Consider the following 24698-nt stretch of genomic DNA (forward strand, 5'->3'; position numbering starts at 1 on the left):
CATGAAATGAAAAAAACTCATTTCTGAAAGAGATAACAATAACAAACAAACTATATGGAAGGAGGCAAATGTATGAATTAAGAAAGTTTGATTCCTTGGCTTCCGCCCATGGGGCCTCCAACTGGGTGCAGGACAGTCGATATAAATGACATAAGACGGATAGATGGGAGCGGTGAAGAGGATAGAGATAGAATAACGTTTATTTCCTGGGCTTCCGCACATGGGTCCGCTTGAGTCGGGCTTTGTTAGCTTAAATAGCTATATTTTTAATCGTTTGGTGAAGCGGCAACAGCAACCGCATCCAAAATGGCCCTTCTGGGATCCGCTCCCCTCAATAGCATGTAGAACTATTTTATGAAACAAGAAACGAAAGGTTCCGTGGTCGGTTCAGTACCGGTTCTACCTGGACCGGGTCTCCGGTAGAACTGACTGCGCAGATGATACAATAGGGAAGGTTTAACCGGGACCTCCCCCCTACTTTTGAATATCTATGTTTGAAGGGCACTTATGGACGTATTAGAGTATAAAGAAAGGGGAAGACGAATTGAAAAAACAAAATTCGGAAGAATAGAGTTGCCATGAGTGCAAATCGCATCCCCACACCAGTTAGACGACCAACTCGTGCCAAAGGCTGGGCAATTTTGGCCTTTTCCTAACTTCGGTTCCGTCAGCCACTTCATTAATTTTTTTTCTCTCTCTCTTTTTACGGTCTTCGTCCTCAAAAATTAGGACTATCTGTTTCAACCACCAATTTCTCATTGACCCATAGCATTTCATTGGTTTCCTATCATTTCCTCAATTCCTGTGAACAGGGCCTCTTTCTCTGTTACGAACGTGGAAACGTCTTCAGATCTACATCTCACAAAGAATGAGAGACAGAGACGGAGACAGGAGCTAAGCAAACTACTCCTATGGCAAGCTCAGCTGCAGGAACTTCATTGGGAAGCGAGTACCAAGTGTTCCTGAGCTTCAGAGGACCCGACACTCGCGAGGGATTCACCGATGTCCTCTTCCATAACCTGACTGATGCTGGAATCTGCATATTCCGAGATGACGAAGAGCTCCGTGTCGGTGAAAGGATCGATGGATTGCTTCAGCAAGCCATTGACAACTCTAAGATCTACATACCCGTCTTCTCTCGGACCTACGCTGCGAGCCAATGGTGCCTCCGTGAGCTTGCACAGATCGTGGAAAACACCTCTAGATCGGAAGGTAATAAAGAGATCTTACCGATTTTCGTCGATGTGGAACCTGATGATGTTAAGCTGAAAACTCCGTTGTATCACAATGCCATACTCACTCTTAAGCTCAATAAGAAGTTGAGCAATGAGCAAGTGGATGCGTGTAGAATGGCTCTCAAGGAGGTTGGTGCAATAAAGGGGCGGGAAGTGAAGAAGTACAACGGGTAAGCTCGCTGCTAGCTGCTTTCAAGATGCTTGTTTCCCCAATGATATTAACACTCGATCATAGACGTAAAAATTCCCGCATGATTGAGACCTGGTTTTTATTATAGTAATATTAAATGATAATGGGCAAACAATTGTATTAATAGCCACGCAAAAAAATGCGAAACTGCTTCACAAGGTCGTCTTATATGATGGGTGAATAATGATATTCAGAGCTAGGTAACTAAATTAATATTAGATTGTGGACATTGGGAGGAAAAAGAATGGGATAATGAAATGCCATGCATTGTTTTCATCTAATCATTTAATATTTCAATACGTTAAACATTTCTCCTCTTGAAAACCCAATATCCAGTGCTTGAATTGCATCACTTCTAGCTAGGTAGTCATGAGTTCGCTTTTTTCCCCCACTAAAATGTTTTTCCATTGTGGCAGCCACGGCAAACTAATCAAATTAGTAGTCGAGGAGGTCGTGGAAAAGCTAAAGACAAAACATAGATTGGTGACTGAACATTTAGTTGGAATTGATGATCAAGTGGTAGCGGTAAGCAAATTGTTAGACATCAACTCTGGTGATGTGTGGCTCATTCAAATTCATGGCATGGGGGGTATTGGAAAAACTACTCTCGCTAGAGTTGTCTTCAACCAATTCTCTTCTCATTTTGGAAAGTGTTGTTGTTTCCTTGAAGATGTTCGAGCAAAGTCATCAAGAACTGATGGCTTAGTTGAGTTGCAGAAAAAGTTATTATGCGAAATTGGCCATCCTATGGGAACAAGGATCATCAACGAGATTGATTATGGAATGGGGAGGATTGGAGAAGTACTACGCAATAAGAAAGTGCTCATTGTACTTGATGATGTTGATAACAACGAACAAGTGGTTAAATTAGTGGGAAAGAGTACTTTGTGTTCAGGATCTAGAATATTGATTACAACTAGAAATAAAGATGTTGTGCAAATCCATAGACCAAAGTATCCAATTTTAGACTATGAAATGGAGGTGATGAGTACTAATCATGCCCTTGAGCTTTTCAGTAAGCATGCATTTAATGGAGACTCTCCTTTATATGATTACTGTGATCTCTCAAGGGAAATAGTATCTATTACTGGGAGACTTCCGTTGGCTCTTGAAGTAATTGGCTCCCTCCTCTACCATAAAAGAACACAAGAACAATGGGAAAGGACATTGAAGGAGTTGAGAAAAGCACCTCATCCTGATGTTTTTGGAAAGTTGAAGATCAGCTATGATGCTTTAAGTTTTGAGCAGCAACAAATTTTCCTCGATATTGCATTTTTTTTCATTGGCGAGGATAAGACGAATGCAATTTACATGTGGGAAGATTGTGGACTTCTCCGAGATGATGGGGTTGACATCCTCAATAGCATGTGCTTGATAAAAATTGTAGGAAATGATAAATTTTGGATGCACAATCAACTCAGAGATCTTGGAAGAGAAATCGTTCAAAAAGAAAATCAAATAAATCCTGGAAAGCTTAGTAGGTTATGGATTCACAAAGACAACCTTGATACAATAACCACGGAAGAGGTGAAGTGCCTTAGGAGTAAACTAATAGTTTCTCTACTAAAAGAATCCTCTACTTTGCACTAGGATGATCTTTTCTATTTCTTCTTTTTCCCATTTTAATCCTTTCCTCTGAAATTCAATACCGACTGCCACTCATTTCGTACTCTCATATGCAGATGAAGAAGAACGTTCAAACACTGGATATTGATCTGCGCAAAAGTGATCTTAAGGACATTAAAAGTGAAGAGATTGGAAGGTTTGAAAATCTAAGGTGCCTTAAATTAAAGGGGGGAACCTTTGTTGGTAACTTTGCGAATTGTCTTACCAAATTAAGATGGATTTTTTGGAGTCATCCTCCTCCAACGTCTAATTCAACCAATATGCACTTCAAGAATGTGGTCGTTCTTCAAATTTCGTACCATGACTTCATGGATGATTCCATGCTACAAAGATTAATCGAGGTGTGTAATATGCTTATTTCTTTCTTATGTTCCTTGAAAGTAATATTTGACTGTTGAGTGTTTGAATATTCTATTCTTTTCAACAGATGGCAATAAAATTGAAAGTACTATGTGTTGAAAGTTGTCCCAGCGTAACCAGAACACCAGATTTCTCTGGATGTCTGAAATTAGAGAGGCTTAGTTTCAACAGTTGTCGGAATTTGAGGAAAATTGACTGCTCAATTGGGAAGTTGAAGTGTCTGACTGACTTGAGGATAGTTAATTGCTATGATCTCGGAGATTTGCCCAAAGAAATCGGTGGCCTAGTGAATTTGAAACACTTCTTTTTACAGTATTGTAAAGTGACAAAACTCCCAGATTCCATATGGAAGTTGAAGTCATTACGCGAGGTGCACTTTTTAGGTTACATTTATTCTGGTATTGATCCAACAAATTCTTGGGAGTTACCTAGTGCTATTGGAATGCTTCAAAATTTGGAAGTGCTCCTTATCAATAATGAGTGTTTGAAAGGTCAACTTCCTTATGGAATCGGAAATTTGCCCTCTCTTAGAATCCTAGATCTATCATTTACTAGGGTTAGTGAGGTTCCAAAGACCGTTGGCTTGCTTCCTCGCCTGCAAAGATTGGAATTGAGGGGATGTCATGAGATTCAAGAGGTACCGGCGCTCCCAACAAGTTTGACCCAGCTAATAGTGTCATCTAAATCGTTGCGGGTAGTCTCGGATCTCTCAAACTTGACTAATTTGGTTGAGTTGAATCTAAGTGACGGAGGAGGAGGACATTGTGTAGGTGAGTTACGGGGGTTTGGGAGATTATCCAAACTGACTAAATTGAGGTTAGGACTCCACAATGTCCCTACTTTTAAGGAGCTGGCTTCCCTTCATCTGCTAAAGGAACTTTATTTATTTGGACTGGACCAGCAAACCTTTCCACAACTTCCCTTGTCTCTGCAAAAGCTTGGCCTTAATAGCTTCAATTCAGTTATGTCAGCCTTTCCAAACCTGAGAGATTTGTTATTCTTAGAGCTCTATGAGTCTCCAATGCAAGAATTTCAGCTCGATGGGCTTCAACTTCCCCATCTAAGGGACTTGGCTGTGCAACTCTGCGAACCCCTTGAGAGATTTAGGCTGTCAAACATGAGGAAGCTGACACGTTTCACAGTGAGCGATTGTCCAAAGCTAGCGGAGATTCAATTTTCTTGGCCATTCGAATTTATGGAGCAATTGAGTATTATATGGTGCGAGTCCTTGGAAAGGCTGGTTTATGCGGAGGAATCAAGGCATGATAATAATGAATCTGTTAAGGAGATGATTACTCGTGATGGGAGACTAATCCTCCCATCGAAATCCTTAAAAAAGTTGCAAATTTTCAAGCTGGCAAAGTGCAGAAAGATATTCGAGATTCATGTCGTCGGTACGTCGGAGTTGTGGGAAGTCTTCCACGTTATGGGTTGTCCTCTGCTGCAAAGTGTTCATGGTTTACCAAACTTAAAGAACCTAGAGTCTTTATCAATTTGCTACTGCAAAGGCCTACAGGTTGTCGAGGGCCTCGATGAGCTGGAGTTTTTGAACCAGTTAGATGTTAACAATTGCAAATCTTTGAAAAGGTTGATTGACATATCAACCACCAAATTGCCAAATGATTGCCACATAAATATCTCCGATTGCAAGAAATTATGTGGGGTTAAGAAAGGATTCGAGGGCTCCGTCCTGTCTTTCAAGCATTATAAGGTGAGTCTAGACCATTCTCTCTCTTTTCTCTTTGGTCTTGATGCAACTGTCCAGTATCCACAAACATGAATTCAACCTTTTAAGCAGATTTGTAATAATTGTGGGAAATCGGAAAAACATTAATTAAATCCGGACTCACTTATTATAAAACTCACTCTACACGGGTTTATTTTATTCTGCGCTCGTGTTTTCTCTTCTTCTTTTTTCTGTTTTCCGTTTTCTTTCCTATTTTGTATATAAGAAATTTCTATATTGGCACAAGCCTATGCGGGATAAGGTCAGTTTTTATCACAAATGATTGAAAAACTTCAATGTGGAGAAGAAATATATAGACTAGCTCAGAATTTCTTATTAAAATGCTCTTTTTGTTATATATGTAGTGGATTATTTATTTTAGCGTATTTTTTTGCGTAATATACTCCACTTTATTTTCCATTTCTTACTTAACAATATTATTATGGAGATGAGTTTGGTGATTTGCAATTGGGTTTTGCTAGCATAACAGTATTTTGGCTACTGTTAGAATAACATAATATTGTGAGCCACAAATTCTTCAAGGAGTAGATCCACTACAATTTCTAATTATTTGTTATTTATTTTTTTGTGACTCAAAATAAGCTGTTATTCTCATAGTAGATTAAAGACCGCACATAAGCATTTCCCTTTGCAATTTGTACCACGAAGATAGAACATTAAAATAATCAATTACTCATCGCACAATTCAAAACAATCTTGCTAACGGAGGAGGTGTTTCAAGAACATTGTTTATATGGTCCCCCTATCCACTAATCAAGTGATGTCCGTGATGGAATTGAGTGTAAATCGAATTTGCATGTGGTTGGGGTTTTCCAAGTAGGGTGTGTGTTCCAAAAGCACCTAAAATACTTATTTAAGACTTTACAGTTTGATTAGAGGCCACTTCAAACAGGAACAGGAACAGGAACAAAAACATATTTGGGCAAAATTCTTCGATCAGGAACAGGAAAGCGACTACGAACTGGAACAGGAAAGCGACTGCGACCAGGAAAAAATACAGGAAATCCTCTGGGAACTATTCCTCGAACAGAAACAGGAAAGTGAATTCGAACTGGAACAGAAGAGAGTCTTCGACCGCGGGTTCCAACAGGAACGGGAAGGCGACTTCGAATTGGAACAGAAAAAAAAACAGAAAATCCTATGGGAATTATTCTTCAAACGGAAACAGAAAAGTGACTTCGAACTGGAACAGCAGAGAAACTTCGAACGCAAGTTCCAACAGGAACGGGAAGGCGACTTCGAACTGGAACAGGAAACTCTCTGGGAACTATTCTCCGAACAGAAACAGAAAAGTGACCTCGAATTGGAACAGAAGAGAGACTTCGAGCCCGGGTTCCAACAGGAACGGGAAGGCGACTTCGAACTGGAACAGAAAAAAAAAGGGAAAATCCTCTGGAAACTATTCTTCACACGGAAACAGGAAAGTGACTTCGAACTAGAACAGAAGAGAGACTTCGAACGCGAGTTCCAACAGGAACGGGAAGGCGACTTTGAACTGGAACAAAAAAAAAAACCGGAAATCCACTGGGATCTATTCTTCGGACAGGAACAGGAAAGTGACTTCAAACTGGAACAGAAGAGAGACTTCATACGCGAGTTCCAACAGGATCGGGAAGGCGGCTTCGAACTGGAATGGGAAAGCTGAAGGACGTATGGAAACGATCACGAGAGAAAATAGCGATACGCGATTCGATTTCAACAGAGTATTTACTATATTTTTAAAGTTTCTGATGATCGGAAAACGAAGCAAAATATATATGCCCAAACGCCCAAAACCTAAACTATTGGAAATTTTCACCCAAACCCGCTTGGAAGGCGACTTGGAACTGGATCCAGCCCGCCCGACCGGGCAGCGGAACCCCGCCGGGGCGCTGCCCCGAACCCCCTCGCGCACAGGAAGCGACTTGGCAACGCTTCGGTTCCTGGAACGAGAAACAAGGAAAGTTTCGCCACTCCAACAAAAGCGACTTGGAACGCGACTTGGAACAGGAACAGGAAAGCAACTTCGAACTGGAACAGGAAAGCGACTTGGAACGCGACTTGGAACAGAAACAGGAAAGCAACTTCGAACTGGAACAGGAAAGCGACTTGGAACGCTACTTGGAACAGAAACAGGAAAGCGACTTCGAACTGGAACAGGAAAGCGACTTCGAACTGGAACAGGAGAGAGACTTTGAACACGAGTTCCAACAGGAACAGGGAGGCCACTTCGAACTGGGACAGGAAAGAGACTTCGAACAGGAACAGGGAGGCCACTTCGAACTGGGACAGGAAAGAGACTTCGAACTGGAACAGGAAAGAGACTTCGAACAGGAACAGGAAGGCAACTTCCAACAGGAACAGGAATTTAATCCGAGGAGAAGGCTGGGGAGAGTGCCGTTCCTGTTAAAAATTGGAGTTGCAACTTGTCTCTCGGCCCTTTTCCTTTCTTACTTTTTGGAGATTGCCCTGCTTGTGTATTTTTTCTTTCTTTTGGTTTGTGCAAGTTGGAGATTGCCGGATTAGTGTGATCTTAGTTGTTGAGGATAAACAATGAAGTGAAAGAAGACGGCGAGGTTTTCGATTTAAGTCTGTAATTGGGATTGGGTTGTGAATGTGATCATTTGGGTAGATATAGAATTGTCAAAAACAAACTGCAACTTGATGCTATTTGTTGCTGTTTTGTAGATATCTGGATGCACTTAACTAATTTGTACAGTCACATCGGTGAACCAAGTCTCAAATTATGTCCACCGTGACACATTTATCCCAAACATTTACTCTCTCTCAAGTTAGTTTACCTGCTAGTGAGATTGTCCTTCACAACCCATTTTCATGGAGCAAGATATTTGTGAGATTCAATAAACGTTTCAGATTTCAGTTGAGGTAACAAAAAGAAGAATATGCAAGAATGGACTAGTGCGGGTTTTCCCCTTTTTGTTCTTGGTCTGAACCGAACATATACGGAATGATGGGTTTCTCGTTGTCTGATGTTTTAGAGATCCAAAATAATCCTTTGCCTTGGGTCCCGCTTCCCTTCGAAAATTTAATGCATTTTGGGAATCCATAAGGTCATTTTAAGTCACCTTTATTCCTGTGATTCTTGAGCTCGTCATTCGGTTGATAAGTGCCAATGAGACTCCTAAACTTTGTGAGCAATTCATTTCAATGCTGGGTATATGGGGAACGCCTAGAAGGCATTCGTTTCTTTAATACGGCTTTGCTTTTAAGCTCGAGCTTTGGCTCCAACCAATATGTACTTAAAGAATGCGGTGATTCTTCAATTTTGAGACATTACATCATACATGATTCGAAACTCCGGAGCTTAATCAAGATGTGTTATGCTTTTTTATATTCTATTTAACTAATGTGTGGTCGTTCATCTGATGAACAGTGGCGTCCTTTTTTACAGATGGCAGTGAAATTCAAAGTTCGTTTTGTTCTACGTTGTTCTCACATAATCACAACATTGGACTTCTCTAGATGCTCGACTTTAAAGAGGCTTCCTTTCCAACATTGTTCCAATTTAAAGAAAACTGATAGCTCTATTGGGAATTTAAATTATCTGATCGACTTGGTTGCCATCGTCTTGAAGATTCGCCTGCAGAAATCAAAGGCCCCATGAATCTTCGGTGCTTGACTTTAGGGTGGCGTCGTCGATTGAAGAAACTACTGGATTCCATATGAAAGTCGAATTCATTACATAAGTTGCACTTTTCAATCCAGTACATCGAATCAAAATCATCTCCAAACAATGGGTTAAGATTGATGCTATTTGCGATTTTTTAAGTGAAGATAAACTAAAAGAATCGATGACTTACTAAAGATGCCCTAAACATTTTGCTAAGAGAGGCATTTTGCCGTAAATAAATTGTAATCTTTTGCCAACCCGAGACCTCCGACGATCTCACCTCCAATCAAATAAACCACATTGTCCCCCTCTGTCGAAGTTCGCCGTTACCTCGTCTCCACCATCGCAGCTCTCTTCCACCTCCGTTGCATTTTACCTCCCTCCGCCGGTTGAATATGTGTCCTGTCACGGCTCCTCAACCTCGCCGTTTGCTCTGATCGCAAATCCGAGTCGTCCATTTCATTTCGGCTAGGAAATCTCATTGCTGCAGTTCTCACCTCGGTCTTCACTGCACCTCTTTTCGGTCGCTGTCTTTTCCAATCCACCGTCGGATACCACAGCAGCACTGAAATCCGTCTTCTGGCTTCATCAGCAGCTGTATCACCTCCGGTGGCCATGGAAGACACCATCAAGAGCTACGCGAGCAAGCCGGCGGACTTGTCAGCGCAAATGCTTCCTCGAGATCAGAGACGGAAGCTCGAGGCCTTCAACTTCCGTCATCTGTAGGACACTTACCAGGTCGTCTCTTTCCCAATTAAACTCTAGTAGCGAATATCGGAATTCTTCTTCAATATGCCTCTTCACCTATGCTCTGGTTTTGCCCTTCTTTCATCGTAAATGTTGGATCATCGCTAAGACCATTGCCGCAAACGAAAAACATCATTTATCCTCATAAATTAGAAACTTCTTTCCCATCTGAAGAAGAAATCATGCTCAATTTTTCTTTTACTTAATTTATGTTTTGATGACAACTATATAAATATTGCATTTGATTTTGTTTAAGTCCATAAGATAGATTAATGCAAGTGAGGGTTCTGGTGCTAGGCAGGCGATCGCTGTGGTGATGCTTTTGTTAGTGTTCCCGATTTCACTAGAAGCGCTATCATATGTCTATATTTAAATGAAGAAACAAAAATAGAACAAAAAATCCCATTTTTCCTTTATTTGATGATCTTTTTCAAATTTTATTTCTTTTTTCTCCAATCCATTTATCTTGCTTACTACATATTCGCTCGATGGCATGGTGACCCATTTATGTGGAGACACCTGTCATTTAGTAAGCAACTCTTAGTGGAATTACTGAATATCATGCACATTCCTGTCTGATAATCATTTGATCTTTCAATAAATACATCAGAAATTTGTCTCCTCTTGAACATAAAATGTCCATTTTGTACGGTCGTCACTTGAACATACCTAATAAAATGCTAATAGAACCTTCATTTTGCACCAAAAAGATTAACACAATTTGAAGACCGTTAATGTCGTGTTGATAGGGAAATTATTACCAAATAAGTCCATAATTTATTGTATTTGTGCATTATTTTACTTATATTATTAATTGTGAGAGGTTTGACTTTGAGTCTCTTCCTCCTCTGCCTGACAGTCCCCTCCACGTCACCCTGATGCACGTTTCCCTTCCCATGCAACACCCCTCACTTCTTCCCTCTTTTTTTTTTTTAGCTCCGACCGTTAGCTCACCGCCCCACCTTTTCCCTTCGCGCCGGCTTGCTGTCGCGCCCGTCTTCGCCTCCGCTTCTGTGCCCGCGCTGCCAGCGCGCCTGCTATGCCGGTCTCCCTGCCGCACCACCTCCCTCCGCAGCGGCACCAGCCACTGCTCAGCTCGCCAGTCCGGCCGTCGTTCGCCAGTTGCTGCCCGCCGGTTCGGTCAGCGTGCCGTGCTGCGCGGGCCACGTGCCGCCTTCCACCTCCCCTCCTCGATCCTTCCTCCCCATTTTCTCGTTTCTGCTGTCGCTCAGCCGTCGCGCCGTCGCCATCCCCCAGCAACCAGGCGTAGAGGTTAAACTTCTCCTTCGCGCTAGTTCCGCGTGAGGCGTCCATCACACCTCTCTTCCTGCCCGCCGACGGCCATCCCGCGGGCACGCGATGGCATTGTGCCGCGTTGGCCGGACCCCCTGTTGCTCCATGTTCCGGGCCATTTAGCAAGACTTTTGAAAATTAGGATGACTTAAATCTTACATTTTTATTTTTAGTTTTTAGGGTGAAATTTAGTACCGGCTTAGGAATTTAATTAGGTGTGGCTAATTAGACTCATTTGTTAATTTGAATTTTTGATAATTGATTTAGTGATTGATGAGATAAATATGTTTTGGGTGATTGGATTAGTTGAATTCATGAATGTTCGGTGGCCGAGTGGGAGTGTGAATTAAATTGGTTGTTGTTAATTGGTAATTTATTGGGTGTCATGACTCATAGCAACACGTGGCTCCTTGCCATGTTCATGAAAAGTACGTTTGAGAGGGATGTGCTTTTCGACATTCTCTGTCAAATTCATATATTTCGTGGTTACATAGAATTAGCTAGAAAATCAAATCCAAAATTCTTCGACATGAGTTCCATCGTTATCTTCTAAATTTTGGCTCCTATTGTTGGGGAAATTTTATTGCTAATGAAGATAGAGAAATAGTAATAGATTCTTAATAATTTGATGCGTGATGACAATCACTATCTTTAAGGTATATTTGGCCCCACTATTATTGCTGCTAGGTTTAGAACAAATATACCTACAAGATATACACCAAAACCGCAGAGAAACGAATTCAGCAATTACTCAATTTCTCTCTTGAAATTTCATCTTGAATGTGTTGTTAAAGTTGTGTATATGAAAAGAGAAGAAGAGAGAGTTCCGAAGAAGTTGTAGTTATGAACAGTTGTGGTTATAATAAATAATGTGCGATGGTCTCTATTCATAGACAACCAATCAACACACATTTTGGGAATAGGTACCTTATTCCCAACCATCACCACTCTTCATGTTAAGAATAACTTCCGTTCATAACCATCGATAACCTCTTTTTAGAACGAAGAGTCACCTCTTTTCATAATCAAGAGTCGCATCTTTTCTTAACCAATAATCACATCTTTTATGATAACAAACTATTTCAACACCTACATGCTTGGTGCTGTTTTGGAACTTTAGAAGAATCAGGAACGTAAGGCTCACACAATAAATCAGATGACTAATGTTAAGTTATCAAAAGCAATAACTAAGGAAACCTTAAATTGAATACAAGCCTTTGAGAAGGCACTTCTTGATTATTGATGTCCCATTAGTTACCCGGTTATTGTGTAGTTAAGCAGGTGCCATTGAACATCACTCCAAGGAAACGAACATAAAAGAATGAGATTGCGTCCCAGTCTGATTGAATTTTATCATGAACGAAAGTTATTACTGGATTGTCATTTCACAATTTTCCCCCATTAAAATGGTTTTCTATCTTGAGAGGCAAGGCGAACTAATTGGATTGATCGTTGAGGTGGTTGTGGATGAAGATGAAACATAAGTCCGTGACTAAATATTAATTGAAATCGATGATCAAGTTATAGCAGTACGCGAATTGTTAGATGTCAACTCTGGTGGTGTTCGGCTCATTCAAATTCATGTTATGGGAGTACGCATTCACCAAGGTCACCTTCAATCAACTTTCTACCGCTTTGGAAAGTGTTGCTGCTTCCTTGAAAGTATTAGAGTAAAGTCATCAAGAATTGATGGCTCAGTTAAATTGCAAAAAAAGTCACCGCAGAAACAAGGAGCATCAACGAAATTGACTATTGGACAAAGAGGATCAAAGAAGCACTCTGCCGTCATTGTACGGAATGATGTTGATAAAAGTGAACAAGTGGAGAAATTGATCGGAAATAGTGCTTTATGTTCAAGGTCTAGAGTACTGATTACTACTAGAAATATAGATGTTTTGCGAATCAATGGACCAAAGTATGAAATTTTTATCATGAAATGGGGGTGATGAGTAGTGATCATGCGCTTCAGCTCTTTAATAGACACGCAATTAATAGAAACTCTCCTATCGATGACCTCTATGATCTTTCAAAGATTATTGCATCTGCAAATGGAAGACTCCCTTTGGCTATTTAAGTAATTGGTTTGATACTATATGATAAAGCACATGAGCTATGGAAAGAACACTACAAAAAAATTAGGTTTTAGCGATGAATTTTGTCACGAAAAATTTGGCAAAATTCGTCGCTAAACGAATTTGCGACGAAATTAACAACGGAAAAAAATTTGTCGCTGATACGCCGTCGCAAAATTTTGCGACGAAAAATTTCAATTTTCGTCGCTAATTTGCGACGAAAAAAAACTCGTCGCTAATTATTCGTGGCAAAATTCGTCGCTAATTTGCCACGAACTTTATTTGTCACAAAATTCGTCGCTAATTATTTGTGGCAAAATTCACCTCTAATTTACCACGAATTTTTTTTTTTGTCAGTAATTTGTGACGAACTTATTCGTGGCAAAATTCATCGCTAATTTGCCACCAAAAATTTTTACTTTTGCCATTAACATTATTCATGAACGAATTTAGCAACGATTTTTTATTAATTCTTTAGCAACGAACTCTGCGACAAATATCATTTAGAGACAAAATTAGCGACGAAATTTTATTTTTGCAACGAACTTTTGTAATTTGTGATCGTACGATAAAATCATTTATTTTATTTTTCAATTTTAAACCTAATTAAAAGCAAAATTAATTTTTGGAATTTATATTTAACATTGATTAAGCACTTAATAATATCAAAATATTATAATAATATGAAAATGAAATACATTCATCTACAATTTCCACAAGAATGACATAAATAAAGAACCAAACTGAAAGGTGCATTCTTCCTCTTCAAGACAAACCTTCTCAATTGAGGAACTATCCAACCAAAAGGTGTTCTCAGCCTTGTTATCAGAAAAAAGTTCACAGAATATGTTCTTGGATCCACCAAGTCTAGCAGCCAAACCTTCTAACCTTCTCCATGTCAACTTAAGTAGCTTCATGTCAATGGTTGCAGGTGAAGTCCCCAGATTTGACATACCAAGACAGTTCCTCTCGTCCAAATCATACACTGGTCTTCTGCTTCTAGTAACCTCTTGAAGCAAGTGATCGCCATTAATCTCCACAGACGGAGTATTTGTTAAACGAACTTGTCCTGATATATGATTACCGTGGGGCACCTGGATTCGCGCTAACAAAAGTTTACTGCTCAGAAATAGATACAGTCAACCAAAATGATAATAACAAGTTGTCACTAATAACACTCAAAAACAAAGGCCACAGAAAACTTGAATCTTTCTTATGAACAATGGCAACATATTACATAAGGGAGGTAAAAAAGGGAGTCTCAGACAAACCTTCTCCCAACAACCCAAGGAAAAAGCAAAATATGTACAGTTGCTCGAAATAAGTTGCCCTTACCAGTAAAATGAGCATATCTCCTTCTGAAGAAAGAGGAGCTTGATCTCAACCAATAATCTTCTGTTATTCCCCTGAAATTCTCGAAAATCTGTCTCCCATGACAAGTCGCAACACTCTTTGAGTGAAACTGGAAATCAGAAAGGTCAGTGGTTTGATAAAAAAGATGTAGTACATTTGTAACTTGTACAAGAGAGAACCTAAAGCACCTGCACACCATAATGAGGCCAAGTAGAATGCATAATGGCCATAAGGACCTTTTTGCTTCGTACACGATAATTGCGGTGGATGCGTTGTAATTTATCTGTCACACCTGTCTAGAGTACGCACCAAGAATCGTGTAAAGCTTTGACTTTAGATTGTCACCTATAAATTTTTGCCCTGTCGCTTTTCATTGAATAGGTCTTTGCCAATCCTTTTAAAAAAGGATCTTTGCAGTGCATTTTCATGAATAGTTTTTGGAAGAGAATATACCAAAGAATGAACAACACTACACCTAAAGCATAAAGCACATGTCCTTAGCTTTTGGATGATAAAACCTAAATTTTTCTCCTCCGAGCCTTGGACACCCAAAATAAAAATCCAACTAAAACAAGGATCTGAATTTGAAAACAATCATTCGTTTTGCAAGAAACGACAGCTTCTCAACATCCAGTTCAATGAAAGTCTATATGCATCGCAAGCTAATTGATCTTAATTAATTAGGAAAACATGGACACTAGATGAAAATATGCTTGAGCAGATGGCCTTGTCTTGCTTTGTGCAGAATCCACCTCTAAGTGACTGGTGCAACCAATTCTCTAATCTAGATGCGACAGATTAAGACCTTGACTTTCCTGAATAGTCTGTTCATTGGTTTTAGAATGTGTGTCAAAACGGCGAAGCATCAAGCCATCTGTCCATTTCTTCTTGTGAAGATTAAGTAGCATTTTTTCCTCCAGTTCATTCTTTCTGTAATTGATGGCAATTGAGTAATAGTGTCTGTTCAGCCCATGGATCAATGCCTAAAAATATGAAGTCAACCCCATGAGATAAGATCAAAACTCAATATTCACAGAGAGCATTATCTGGTCAGCACTCACTTGGATGGACGGTTTGTTGAGATGTCCAAGGTTGGAGGTTGTCTGCCTGGGTTCTTGGCCAAGCATCATGGTTTGTGGGTTGATCAAACGGAAGGCATCAATCACCACCTTCCCTTTGACACTCTAAATGGGATCCACAACTACTGCAACCGCACGCTGATTTAAAGCCTCAAAAGTCTGATTTTATAAGAACACATCACAAGTATAAAGCAGCCTTGTTAACAATTGGATCCAACTGGAAACCCATAATCAATTATAGTCTAGCAAAACAAAGACATAAGAAACCAATCATACACGAATGCAATAGGCTATGGTCATCAACCAATGGTGAAAATATCTAAAATATCTTGAGTTACAACTCTCCGATTGAATCCCCAAAGCCACAACCTTCAACCAAAACCATCCACACACCTCTCCCAATAGAGAAGCTCTTGAGATAATTTAGAGAATAATGCCAGGTATCTAAAGATTAGTAGTCCACTAAATTGGTTCACTGACAGATGCAGCAGAGTTCTACTTAATGTTGAATATGGCCTCCTTGTTCGCAAGCTCAGCTATAGTCTATAACATAACTTAGTAAATCAATTTAGTAGATCATCTTTACAAATTTAATGTTACTCTAATTTGAATAACCTCTCGGCTCTACAGCTCGCCTCCAAAAGTGCAGTTTGATATTCTCAGTCCCCCCAAACCCACCAGCAAGTCGAGAGAAAACTTGTAACAATTAAGATGGCTAAGTCACCGTCCGTAGTAACCATCAAACTAAGGGACATATTGTCACCACTGGACATAATTCACACACCCAAAGGAAGTGACTGGCGATGCTGAGCAAAAATAAGTCTGCTAGTATCCCAGATTGCAAAAGACACACACACACACACACACACACACACAAGAGCAGTGCCGGTGCCACCTAAATGAGCGCATAACAGCAGAACAAATCCGAACCAGAACCCAGAATAGCACAAACACGAACTATCCTACAACTACATTTTTCCCAACAAAGTCAGCAACTACTCAACTAAAAAAAACCCCCAAAAACCATGAGCCGCCTCAACGATTACGCCCCAATTACCCTAATACGTCACGACCAAAAACCCACCCAGAAAACAGCGAGCGAATTCAGACCACCACAAACCCAACAGCACACGAGCGAGAAAACGAATAACATCGAACAGCAATTCCATGAAACAAGCATCACAAGCCCTCGCGACATAAAAGCTACGATTTTTCCTCACAAAAAATTCAAGCAAACTACAGACCTCAAGAGAGAGAGAGGGAGATCTGATCTGATCGACAGAAACGAAAGAGGGAGAGAGAGGGACAACAGCGAGCGAGAGAGAGAGAGAAATTGGGGGTGAGGGCGGGGCATTGGGGCGCTCTTTTTTTAATTAAATTAGCGACGAACTAAAGTTCGTGGCTAATTTTTGCGACATTAATTCAGAAAATAAAAAAAAAATTTGCGACGAATTATTTTTCGTCGCTAATTAGCAACGAATTTTTTTTCGTCGCTAATTAGCCACGAAAAATAATTCGTCGCAAATTTTTTTTATTTTCTAAATTGTTAATGTGAAATGTCATCGCTAAATCCATGACTAATTAGCCACGGATTTAGCCACATAAATTAAGTATCGCGGCATTTCCCTACTATATTTATTTTCGTGACTAAATCCGTGGCTAATTCCCTACTATATTTATTTCCGTGGCTAAATCCACCACAGAAATTAAGTATCGCGGCATTTTCCTACTACATTTTTTTCCGTGGCTAATTAGCCGCGGATTTAGCCACAGAAATTAAGTATCGCCGCATTTCTCTACTATATTTATATCCGTGGCTAAATCAGCCACGAAAATAAAAAATAGTCGGGAAAGTGAAGCGAGAGTTTATTTTCGTGGCTAAATTAGCCACGAATTTTTTTTCGCCACAAATTCCGTCGCAAAATTAGCTACGAATTTTTTTTCGTCGCTAATTCCGTCGCAAATTAGCCACGGAAAATTTTTCGTCGCAAATTAGCAACGAATTTTTTTTCGTCGCAAATTCCGTTGCAATTAGCGACGAATTTAGTTTTCGTCGCAAATTAGGGACGAATAATTTTTCATCGCTAATTTTCCGTGGCTAAATTCTTGTTTTTTTGTAGTGTGAGAGACTTCCGTTGGCTCTTGAAGTAGTTGGTTCTTTCCTATACCACAAAGCACAAAAACTGTGGAAAGAGGCATTGCACAAATTAAGAAAAGCACCTCACGAGGATGTTTTTGGAAAGTTGAAGATCAGTTATGATACTCTATGTTTCAAGCGAAAACAAATTTTCCTTGATATTGCGTGCTATTTCGTCGGTGAGGATACGGTGAATGCAATTTACATATGGGAAGATTGTGAGTTTTTCCCAGATACTGGAGTTGATATACTCATTAGCATGTCTTTGGAAAAAAATTGTGGAGACCAATAAGTTTTGGATGCACAATCAATTTAGAGATCTTGGAAGGAAAATTGTACATCAAGAAAATCCAATGAATTCTGGAGAGCGGAGTCGGATATGGATTAGCGACGAGGTCCTTGATGCAATAAGAACAAAGGAGGTAAAACACTTACAGGGAGAAATTATAGTTTCTGATAAATATTCTTCTAAGCTGACTAAGGAAGCTCGATCTTCTTCTTTTTTTGTATAGTGCTCTTCCTCTATGAAATACAATAGTGATATCACTCGTTTGCCGTTCTCATTTGCAGATGAACAAGAACGTTCAAGCAATATACCTTGATACATATCCACGAAGTGCCCATGATTCTGTTATTCAAAGTGAAGAGATTGGACGGTTTGAACGTCAAAGGTTCCTTAAATTAACCAAAGGAACCTTTGTTTTTTTTTTTTTTTTGGTAAGGTAAGAGTGGGAACCTTTGTTGGTGACTTAGCGAATTGTTTTAAGAAATTAAAATGGATTTCTTGGTTTTATCCTCCGCAAACCTATAAATGGACCAACATGTACTTGGAGAATGTAGTCGTTCTTGAATTTAAAGGCGTTGACCTCTTAAATGATTCGAGATTTGGGAACTTGATGAAGATATGTAATATTCTAATTTCTATTCTATTTTCTTTGAAAGTAATATTCAACTGTTGATCCATTAAATGTTGCATTTATTTTGACAGATGACAAGAAAATTGAAAGTCCTTACCATTTTAAGTTGTAACAGCATAGCTAGAACAAATTTCTCTGGATGCCCGAATTTAGAGAGGCTTAATTTCGGACATTGTTGCAAATTGAGCGAAATTGACTGCTCTATTTGGAAGTTGAAGTATCTGCCTTACCTAAAGATTAGTTTTTGGAACTATCTAAAAGATTTGCCAGATGAAATTGGAGATCTAGTGAATCTGAAGTACTTCCATTACGTGAGGTGCACCTTGTTAATTACTTATATAAAGTAGATACATCAAATTCATGGGAGTTACCTAGTGTATTGGAATGCTTCAGAATCTAGAAGTGCTCCGAGTCCAAAGTCCCTATTTAAAAGGGCAACTTCCTTCTGAAATTGGAAGTTTACCCTTTCTAAGATTCCTGGATCTATCAAATACTCTTGTTAGTGAAGTTCCGAAGACCATTCACATGCTTCCTCACCTGCAAAGAATGGAGTTGATGAAATGTCATAAGATTCAAGAGTTGCCGATGCTCCCATTAAGTTTAACCCATCTACAAGTGTCATCTGCATCGTTGCAGGTAGTCCCGAATCTCTCGAACTTGATTGACTTGGTTGAGTTGGATCTGAGCGATAGTGGAAGAAGAGGTGATAAATTTTGCACTGGTGACTTATGGTGGATCGGGAGGTTATCCAAACTAACAAAATTGAGCTTGGAACTTCACAATGTCCCGACTCCTACTGAACTGGCTTCCCTTCCTCTGATAAACCAACTTGATTTGTTTGGATTGGACCTACAAACCTTTCCGCAATTTCCTTGTTCTCTGCAAAAGCTAGGCCTTGATAGTTTCAATTCAACTTGGTCAGTCTCTCCAAACCTGATTAATTTATCATGTTTAAAGCTCCGTAGGTCTCCATTGCAAGAAATTCTACTTGATGGGCTTCAATTTCCACATCTAAGGGAGTTGCGAGTGAAAAGGTGTCTATTCCTCGAGAGATTCAAGCTATCCAGCACGAGGAAGCTGAAAGATATCCATGTGAAATATTGTCCAAAGCTAGTTGAGATCCAATTTTCTTGGGAGTTCGAATCACTGGAGTCATTGTCTATTGAAGGGTGCGAGTCCTTGGGAAGGCTAGTTTAGGGGGGGAAGCAGGGGACAATAATAACGAGTCTACTAATGAGCTGATTAGTTGTGAAGGGAGACTAACCCTTCCATCGGGAGCCTTAAATAAATTGCGACATTTCTCGCTGGAGGGTTGGCATAAGATTCTTGATATTCAAGTAGTTGACACGTCAGAATCATGGAAACACTTCACACTGGAGCATTGTCCTTACGTGCGGAGTATTGGTGGCTTGTCAAACTTAAAGAACCTCTAGTCTTTAACCATTATTGGCAACAAGAGGCTACGGGTTGTCGAGGGCCTTGACGAGTTAGAATTTGTGGATCTTTTACAAGTTTTTGGAAACCATTCATTGAAAAGGTTGATTGATGTATTAAGCACCAAATTGCCAAACACTTGCTTCGTACGTTACTCCTCTTCCAGAAAATTATGTGGGGTAACGAAAAATTTCATTCACTCCCTCCAGTCTCTCAAGCATTATAAGGTGAGTCTAAATCATTCTCTCTTTTTCATTTTGTTTTTCTTGATGTAACCATTCACAAACACGAGTTCAACTTTTAGGCAGCATTGTAATAATTGTGGGAAGTTGAAAAACAATCAAACAAACATGAAATAAATATGATCTCACTTATTTTAAAACCCAGTCAATACAGGTTTGTTATATTTCTCGCTCGTGATTTCTCATTTTTTTTTCTCTTTTTCCGTCTTCCTTTCCATTTTTGTGTACGAGAAAGTTTTAATGTCTACGGGACAAGGTCAGTTTTTATCACAAATGATTGGAAAAAACTTCAATGTTGGGAAGAAATATGTAGAACAGACCAGAGTCTCTCATGAAAATGTTCTTTTCATTTTAGGGGGAGTAAATTGTTTAGTTTAGCGTACATTTTACGTAATAAACTCCACTTTATTGTCCATTTCTTACTCAATACTCTTCATTTTGGAGATGAGTATGATGATTCGCATTTACTACAGTGAAGATTAAAGATTAAAAGAATCAGATACTCATTAAACCACTCAAAACAATTTGGCTAATGGAGGTGTTTCAAGAACACAAACTTACATGATCCCCCTACCCACTAATCAAGTGACTTATGTCCTTGATGGATTTGAGTGTTGCTTGAATTTACATATGGTAGGGGTCGGCCAAGCAGTATGTGTATCCCAGAAGCATCTTAAATGCTAATTCAAGATTTTTCATTCTTAAGGAAAAAAAAAATGAAAATCTAATTGTTGGATGATGCATTTCTGTGACATCCTGAAAATTTGTCCATTTGGAATTTATAAAATGTTTGGTTTTATGAATGTGCTCGTAGTTAGTTCTCGCCCAGAACTGATCATTCCTGGGATACTAACCATTAGGGAAAGGCTAATTAAGAATTAAATTCGTGCGACTAAATGAAAATTCGATCGTGAATTAATTTTCGATCACAAAATCGCCGAGGTGACATTTTGAGCCACTGTTGGCCGATCCAAGGATAGCAAGGGGTCAGTTCGCCACTGTCGTAGTAGTGGATCGCGGGTGATTCCGTGGGACCACGAAATGAATTGACGAATGATCCTGAACCTATACCAAACGATCGTGCCCCTCGGATCTAGCAATTGATCCTCGCGATTAAATGACAACCGAAGTCATCACGAACCGAATGAATTTGCACGTGACTCGATTTATTGTCAGTCACGGGTCGAATATGCGAATTTCCCCAAAAAGCCGCCCGTTAGTTTGAGAAATGCTCGAGTTACGTTTAATAAAATTTAATTATTTAATTGAGCCCAAACTGGACACCGGAAAATTAGGAAGTCACAACGGGACATTAGGACGACGTTGTGGTTGGAACGTGCAGCTTCGGATTTGCCCGAATCCTTCAGGAAAATTTAATTTCGGTGAGAAATGGGGAAAGTGACCATTTTACCCTTGGGGATTTATGAAGGGCATGTTTTATGAGGGAGGGGCATTTTGGTCATTTTGCCCTAACTTTTTGGTTGGACATTTTTGCCCTTGGAATTTTATGAAATTCCCAAATTGCCCTTGGATATTTTTGGGAAGGATTCGATCTCGGCCGTCGGTTTCAAGATAAGATCGAATCTGGGCCGTCGATTTGGATTGAGAGACAAGGGCAGGATGGTAAATTGCCACTTTTGGTCAAAATTGGACTATTTGAGTCCAAGACCCATTCTCTCTCCTCATTCCCTCTCTCTCCCTCACGGCAGCCCCCCCACCGTGAGCTCTCTCTCTCCCCTTGGCCGATCACCGTCGCCGCCGGTCACGCCCGCCGAGCCACCGCCCATCCACCGCCGTACCGCACCATCGCCACCACCCCACGCCGCCGTCTCTCTCTCCCTCTCTCTCTCGTGTGGCTGTGGGTCACGGCCAAGGAAGCCGGGGCCGCCGCCGCTCGCCACCGCCACCGCCAAGCCGCGCCGCCGCTAGCCGCTGTCCCCCGTCGATCGCCACAGCTTTCCGCTCTAGTCGCGCTAGTCTAGAGTTCGGTAAGTCGCGCCCTAAACCTTATTTAGGACGTCGGGTATCGACGGATAATTTAGATTGGACTCGGGTTTAATTAGGCGCGGATTTGCACGGTTTAGGAGCGGAATCGATTAGCGGGCTTTAGGGATGAGTTTGGAAAATTTTGGTGGAAATTTTGAGGTCAAAAGCGGGCTGTGGGTGGCTGATTTGAGTGCTGTGATGCTCGGTTCGGTACGCAAATTGGATATTTAGAACCGGCGAGTAATTGGGGGAAAATGTCGTGAAGAGCCGGAACTGATTTGACGTAGTTTGGATATGGAAAAATGCCAATTTGTATGTTGATTGTATGTTCGCACTGTGATTGAATTGTGATGGTGAAATGGGGTGCATTAGTGTGCAATTGATTGATTGAAATATGATTTGCTATGTGCACGCTCGGGCCAAAGTGAATTATCTGTCAATTGGCCATATTGGATGCTTATTGAGCATGAAATTGTGTGTGAATTGAGACGTGCACGGGCCACGTGTGATTGGCCAATTTATTGGCAAGCGAGTGTTAAGTGTGTGAATGAACGAGAAATTGTGTGTGGTGTGGCATGTGCGATCGTGGGAATATTTCCGTCCTGAGGCGGTACGACTACGCGGGACGATGCCCGGTATTACCGGAGGACGGCCAACCTGAGGCGGTACCATTACGCGGGTTGTGTCATAGGTGGTAGGTGTTGAGCCTGAGGCGGTACTACTACGCGGGCAAGATACATGGCCTGAGGCTGTACCATTACGCAGGCCGAGGAGTGCTGGGAACATGGCCAACCTGAGGCGGTACCATTACGCGGGTTGCGCACTAGGAGAATGGATGTTGAGCCTGAGGCGGTACTACTACGTGGGCAAGATACATGGCCTGAGGCGGTATCATTATGCGGGTCCTGGAGTGTTGTGATAAGTTGGTCGTAGTGAACCTGAGGCGGTACCATTACGCGGGTCACTGGCGAGTGGTGTGGAAAAGAATGTGATGAGACAAGCGTGAATGCATGATATGTGATTCGAACGTGCATGTGATTGGAAAATATAATATTATGGCTAACGTGCAGATTGCACGCTGGGAAGGCCAGGTAAGTACTGATCGTGTGCCTGCTATGTGGTGTTTGGGTGTGTGACTGTGTTTTGTAATTGTCTGGAGGTACGTGATAGCCTAGGTGGGGTTTAGGGGTGTACTTGCTGAGATGTATTCTCATGGTTGTTTCAACCAAACATTTCAGAACCCCGGTAGGAACAATGAATCCCCCGCCGTCGCCACCTGAGCGTTTTGGAGTCCCAATGCACACCGAACATGATGTCGTAGAGTTTCCTGTGGATGACCAAATGGCCTGGATTAAGCATACAACCGTAGTTTTTGTAGATATAGGATTACCCCTATGGCAGGCCCATACATATACCGCATGGTTCTTCCGGGACGGGATAGATGAGTTCGGTCCTATCCGAGGATCTGACGTCCCTTTTGATGGAGTCGGGGACTGGGACCCGTCTGCTATTCCTCTCCCTGATGGCGAATTGACTAGTGTAGAGACCAGTATGGCGCAGTCAGGACAGCATCCGGCGTTCGCAGCACCAGGGTCTTCGGGGGCTGAGCACGAGCTGGAGCAGGAAGGGTCTCTAGCGGGAGACGACCCCATGGATGTGGATCTGGAGCCAATTCCAGAGGAAGAACCGGAACAAGAAGGGGCAGAGGCCGAACCCGAGAATGAGCCTGCTGAGTCTGCAGAGCCTGAAGAAGAACCGGAGTATATACTCCCGTATGAGCAGTGGATGGACCCCAATTTTGTACCTGAGGACAATTTCTTTGAGGAGACGGTCGGGGAGGAACGGGTCGAGGTTCCAGCTGAGTCAGGTGATATCAACCACCCGATCGAGATTGAGGCAGAGTCGGAGTCCTCGGAGGAACAGGCTGATCAGGGAAGTTCAGATTCAGAGGACGAGAAATCAGACTCAGAATGGACGCCGAGCAAAGGGCGTAGGGGTTAGCGTAGGGGTTGAAAATAAGTTTTTGGAGGTGTACCATTTTTGGCGATAGAATATCCAGGTCATCGATCCTTTTTTAATATCGGTGGTTTTATAGTGTGGTGTGCATGTGTATGGCGGATGTAAATTGTGAATATTGTATAAGTTTGGATAAGAAATGAATATGTATATTCTCCTTGATTATCCCAGTTTTATTTGTCCGGGTACTTTGAGGTTTCCGCTGATTGTTTAAAATCTCTGATAATTATAAGTGAGGTCGGCAATACCCTAGGATGTCGCATTAATCGACCAGTGAAGGATGGTGCGTGCTCGATGGGGTTCGGGGCGTGACAATTTCTGCACCGTCCCCTATTTTTTTACGGTTTGATTCAAAGCCACTTCGAACAGGAATTACAGCAGAGGAGATGGCTGGGGAGACTGTCGCTCCAATGCCTGAGCTTCAACATAATGTGATGTTGATTGCGGGTAACGATGGCAAGCTTCCACCAAAGGATGGTCGCCATCACAGTCCGAATGAAGTTGTCTGGAAGCTGAGCAAGAAGAAGCTCGCCCAGTTTAGTATTTAATGCCAATGGCGTCTCTACTGTATTTGTGGCCTATTGTTTTGCCTACAAGGAATTTAAGCTCGGGCTTTGAACTTTATGGCCTAGGGCGTGTCACGCCCCGCGCCCT

At 41.1% G+C, this 24698-nt stretch overlaps 2 protein-coding genes across 7 annotated transcripts in view; one reads left to right on the plus strand and one right to left on the minus strand.

Annotated features, from left to right (window-relative positions):
* The first annotated feature begins 911 nt into the window (after positions 1–911).
* LOC115677813 (disease resistance protein Roq1-like) overlaps positions 912–24698 on the plus strand; it is a 34679-nt gene continuing 10892 nt past the window's right edge. Inside the window, exon 1 of the mRNA XM_056303838.1 lies at positions 912–1396. Within this exon, the coding sequence (XP_056159813.1) occupies positions 912–1396 (485 nt within the window). The remainder of the gene's footprint in view (positions 1397–24698) is intronic.
* Positions 13529–16571, minus strand: LOC115677812 (aminodeoxychorismate synthase, chloroplastic-like). 6 transcript variants are annotated; one of them, XR_008814691.1, is made up of 4 exons: positions 15295–15753; positions 14422–14525; positions 14216–14342; positions 13529–13974 (listed from the first exon to the last, which is right to left on the minus strand). XR_008814691.1 is itself a non-coding variant. In XM_030601026.2 (4 exons), exons 2-4 carry the CDS (start codon positions 14461–14463, stop codon positions 13585–13587), a joined length of 576 nt encoding a protein of 191 aa, XP_030456886.2. In that variant the 5' UTR covers positions 14464–14525; positions 15295–15759; the 3' UTR covers positions 13529–13584. The 6 variants fall into 6 exon arrangements, 3 of the variants coding, with proteins under 3 accessions (XP_030456886.2, XP_056159816.1, XP_056159815.1); XM_030601026.2 differs by having other exon boundaries at positions 13529–13999; positions 14430–14525; positions 15295–15759; XM_056303841.1 differs by having other exon boundaries at positions 13529–13985; positions 15295–15549.

This window comes from Syzygium oleosum, unplaced genomic scaffold (genome assembly GCF_021117445.2).
Source record: "Syzygium oleosum isolate NSW1041296 unplaced genomic scaffold, Sole_v2.1 Sole_v2.29, whole genome shotgun sequence".
NCBI lineage: Eukaryota > Viridiplantae > Streptophyta > Magnoliopsida > Myrtales > Myrtaceae > Syzygium > Syzygium oleosum.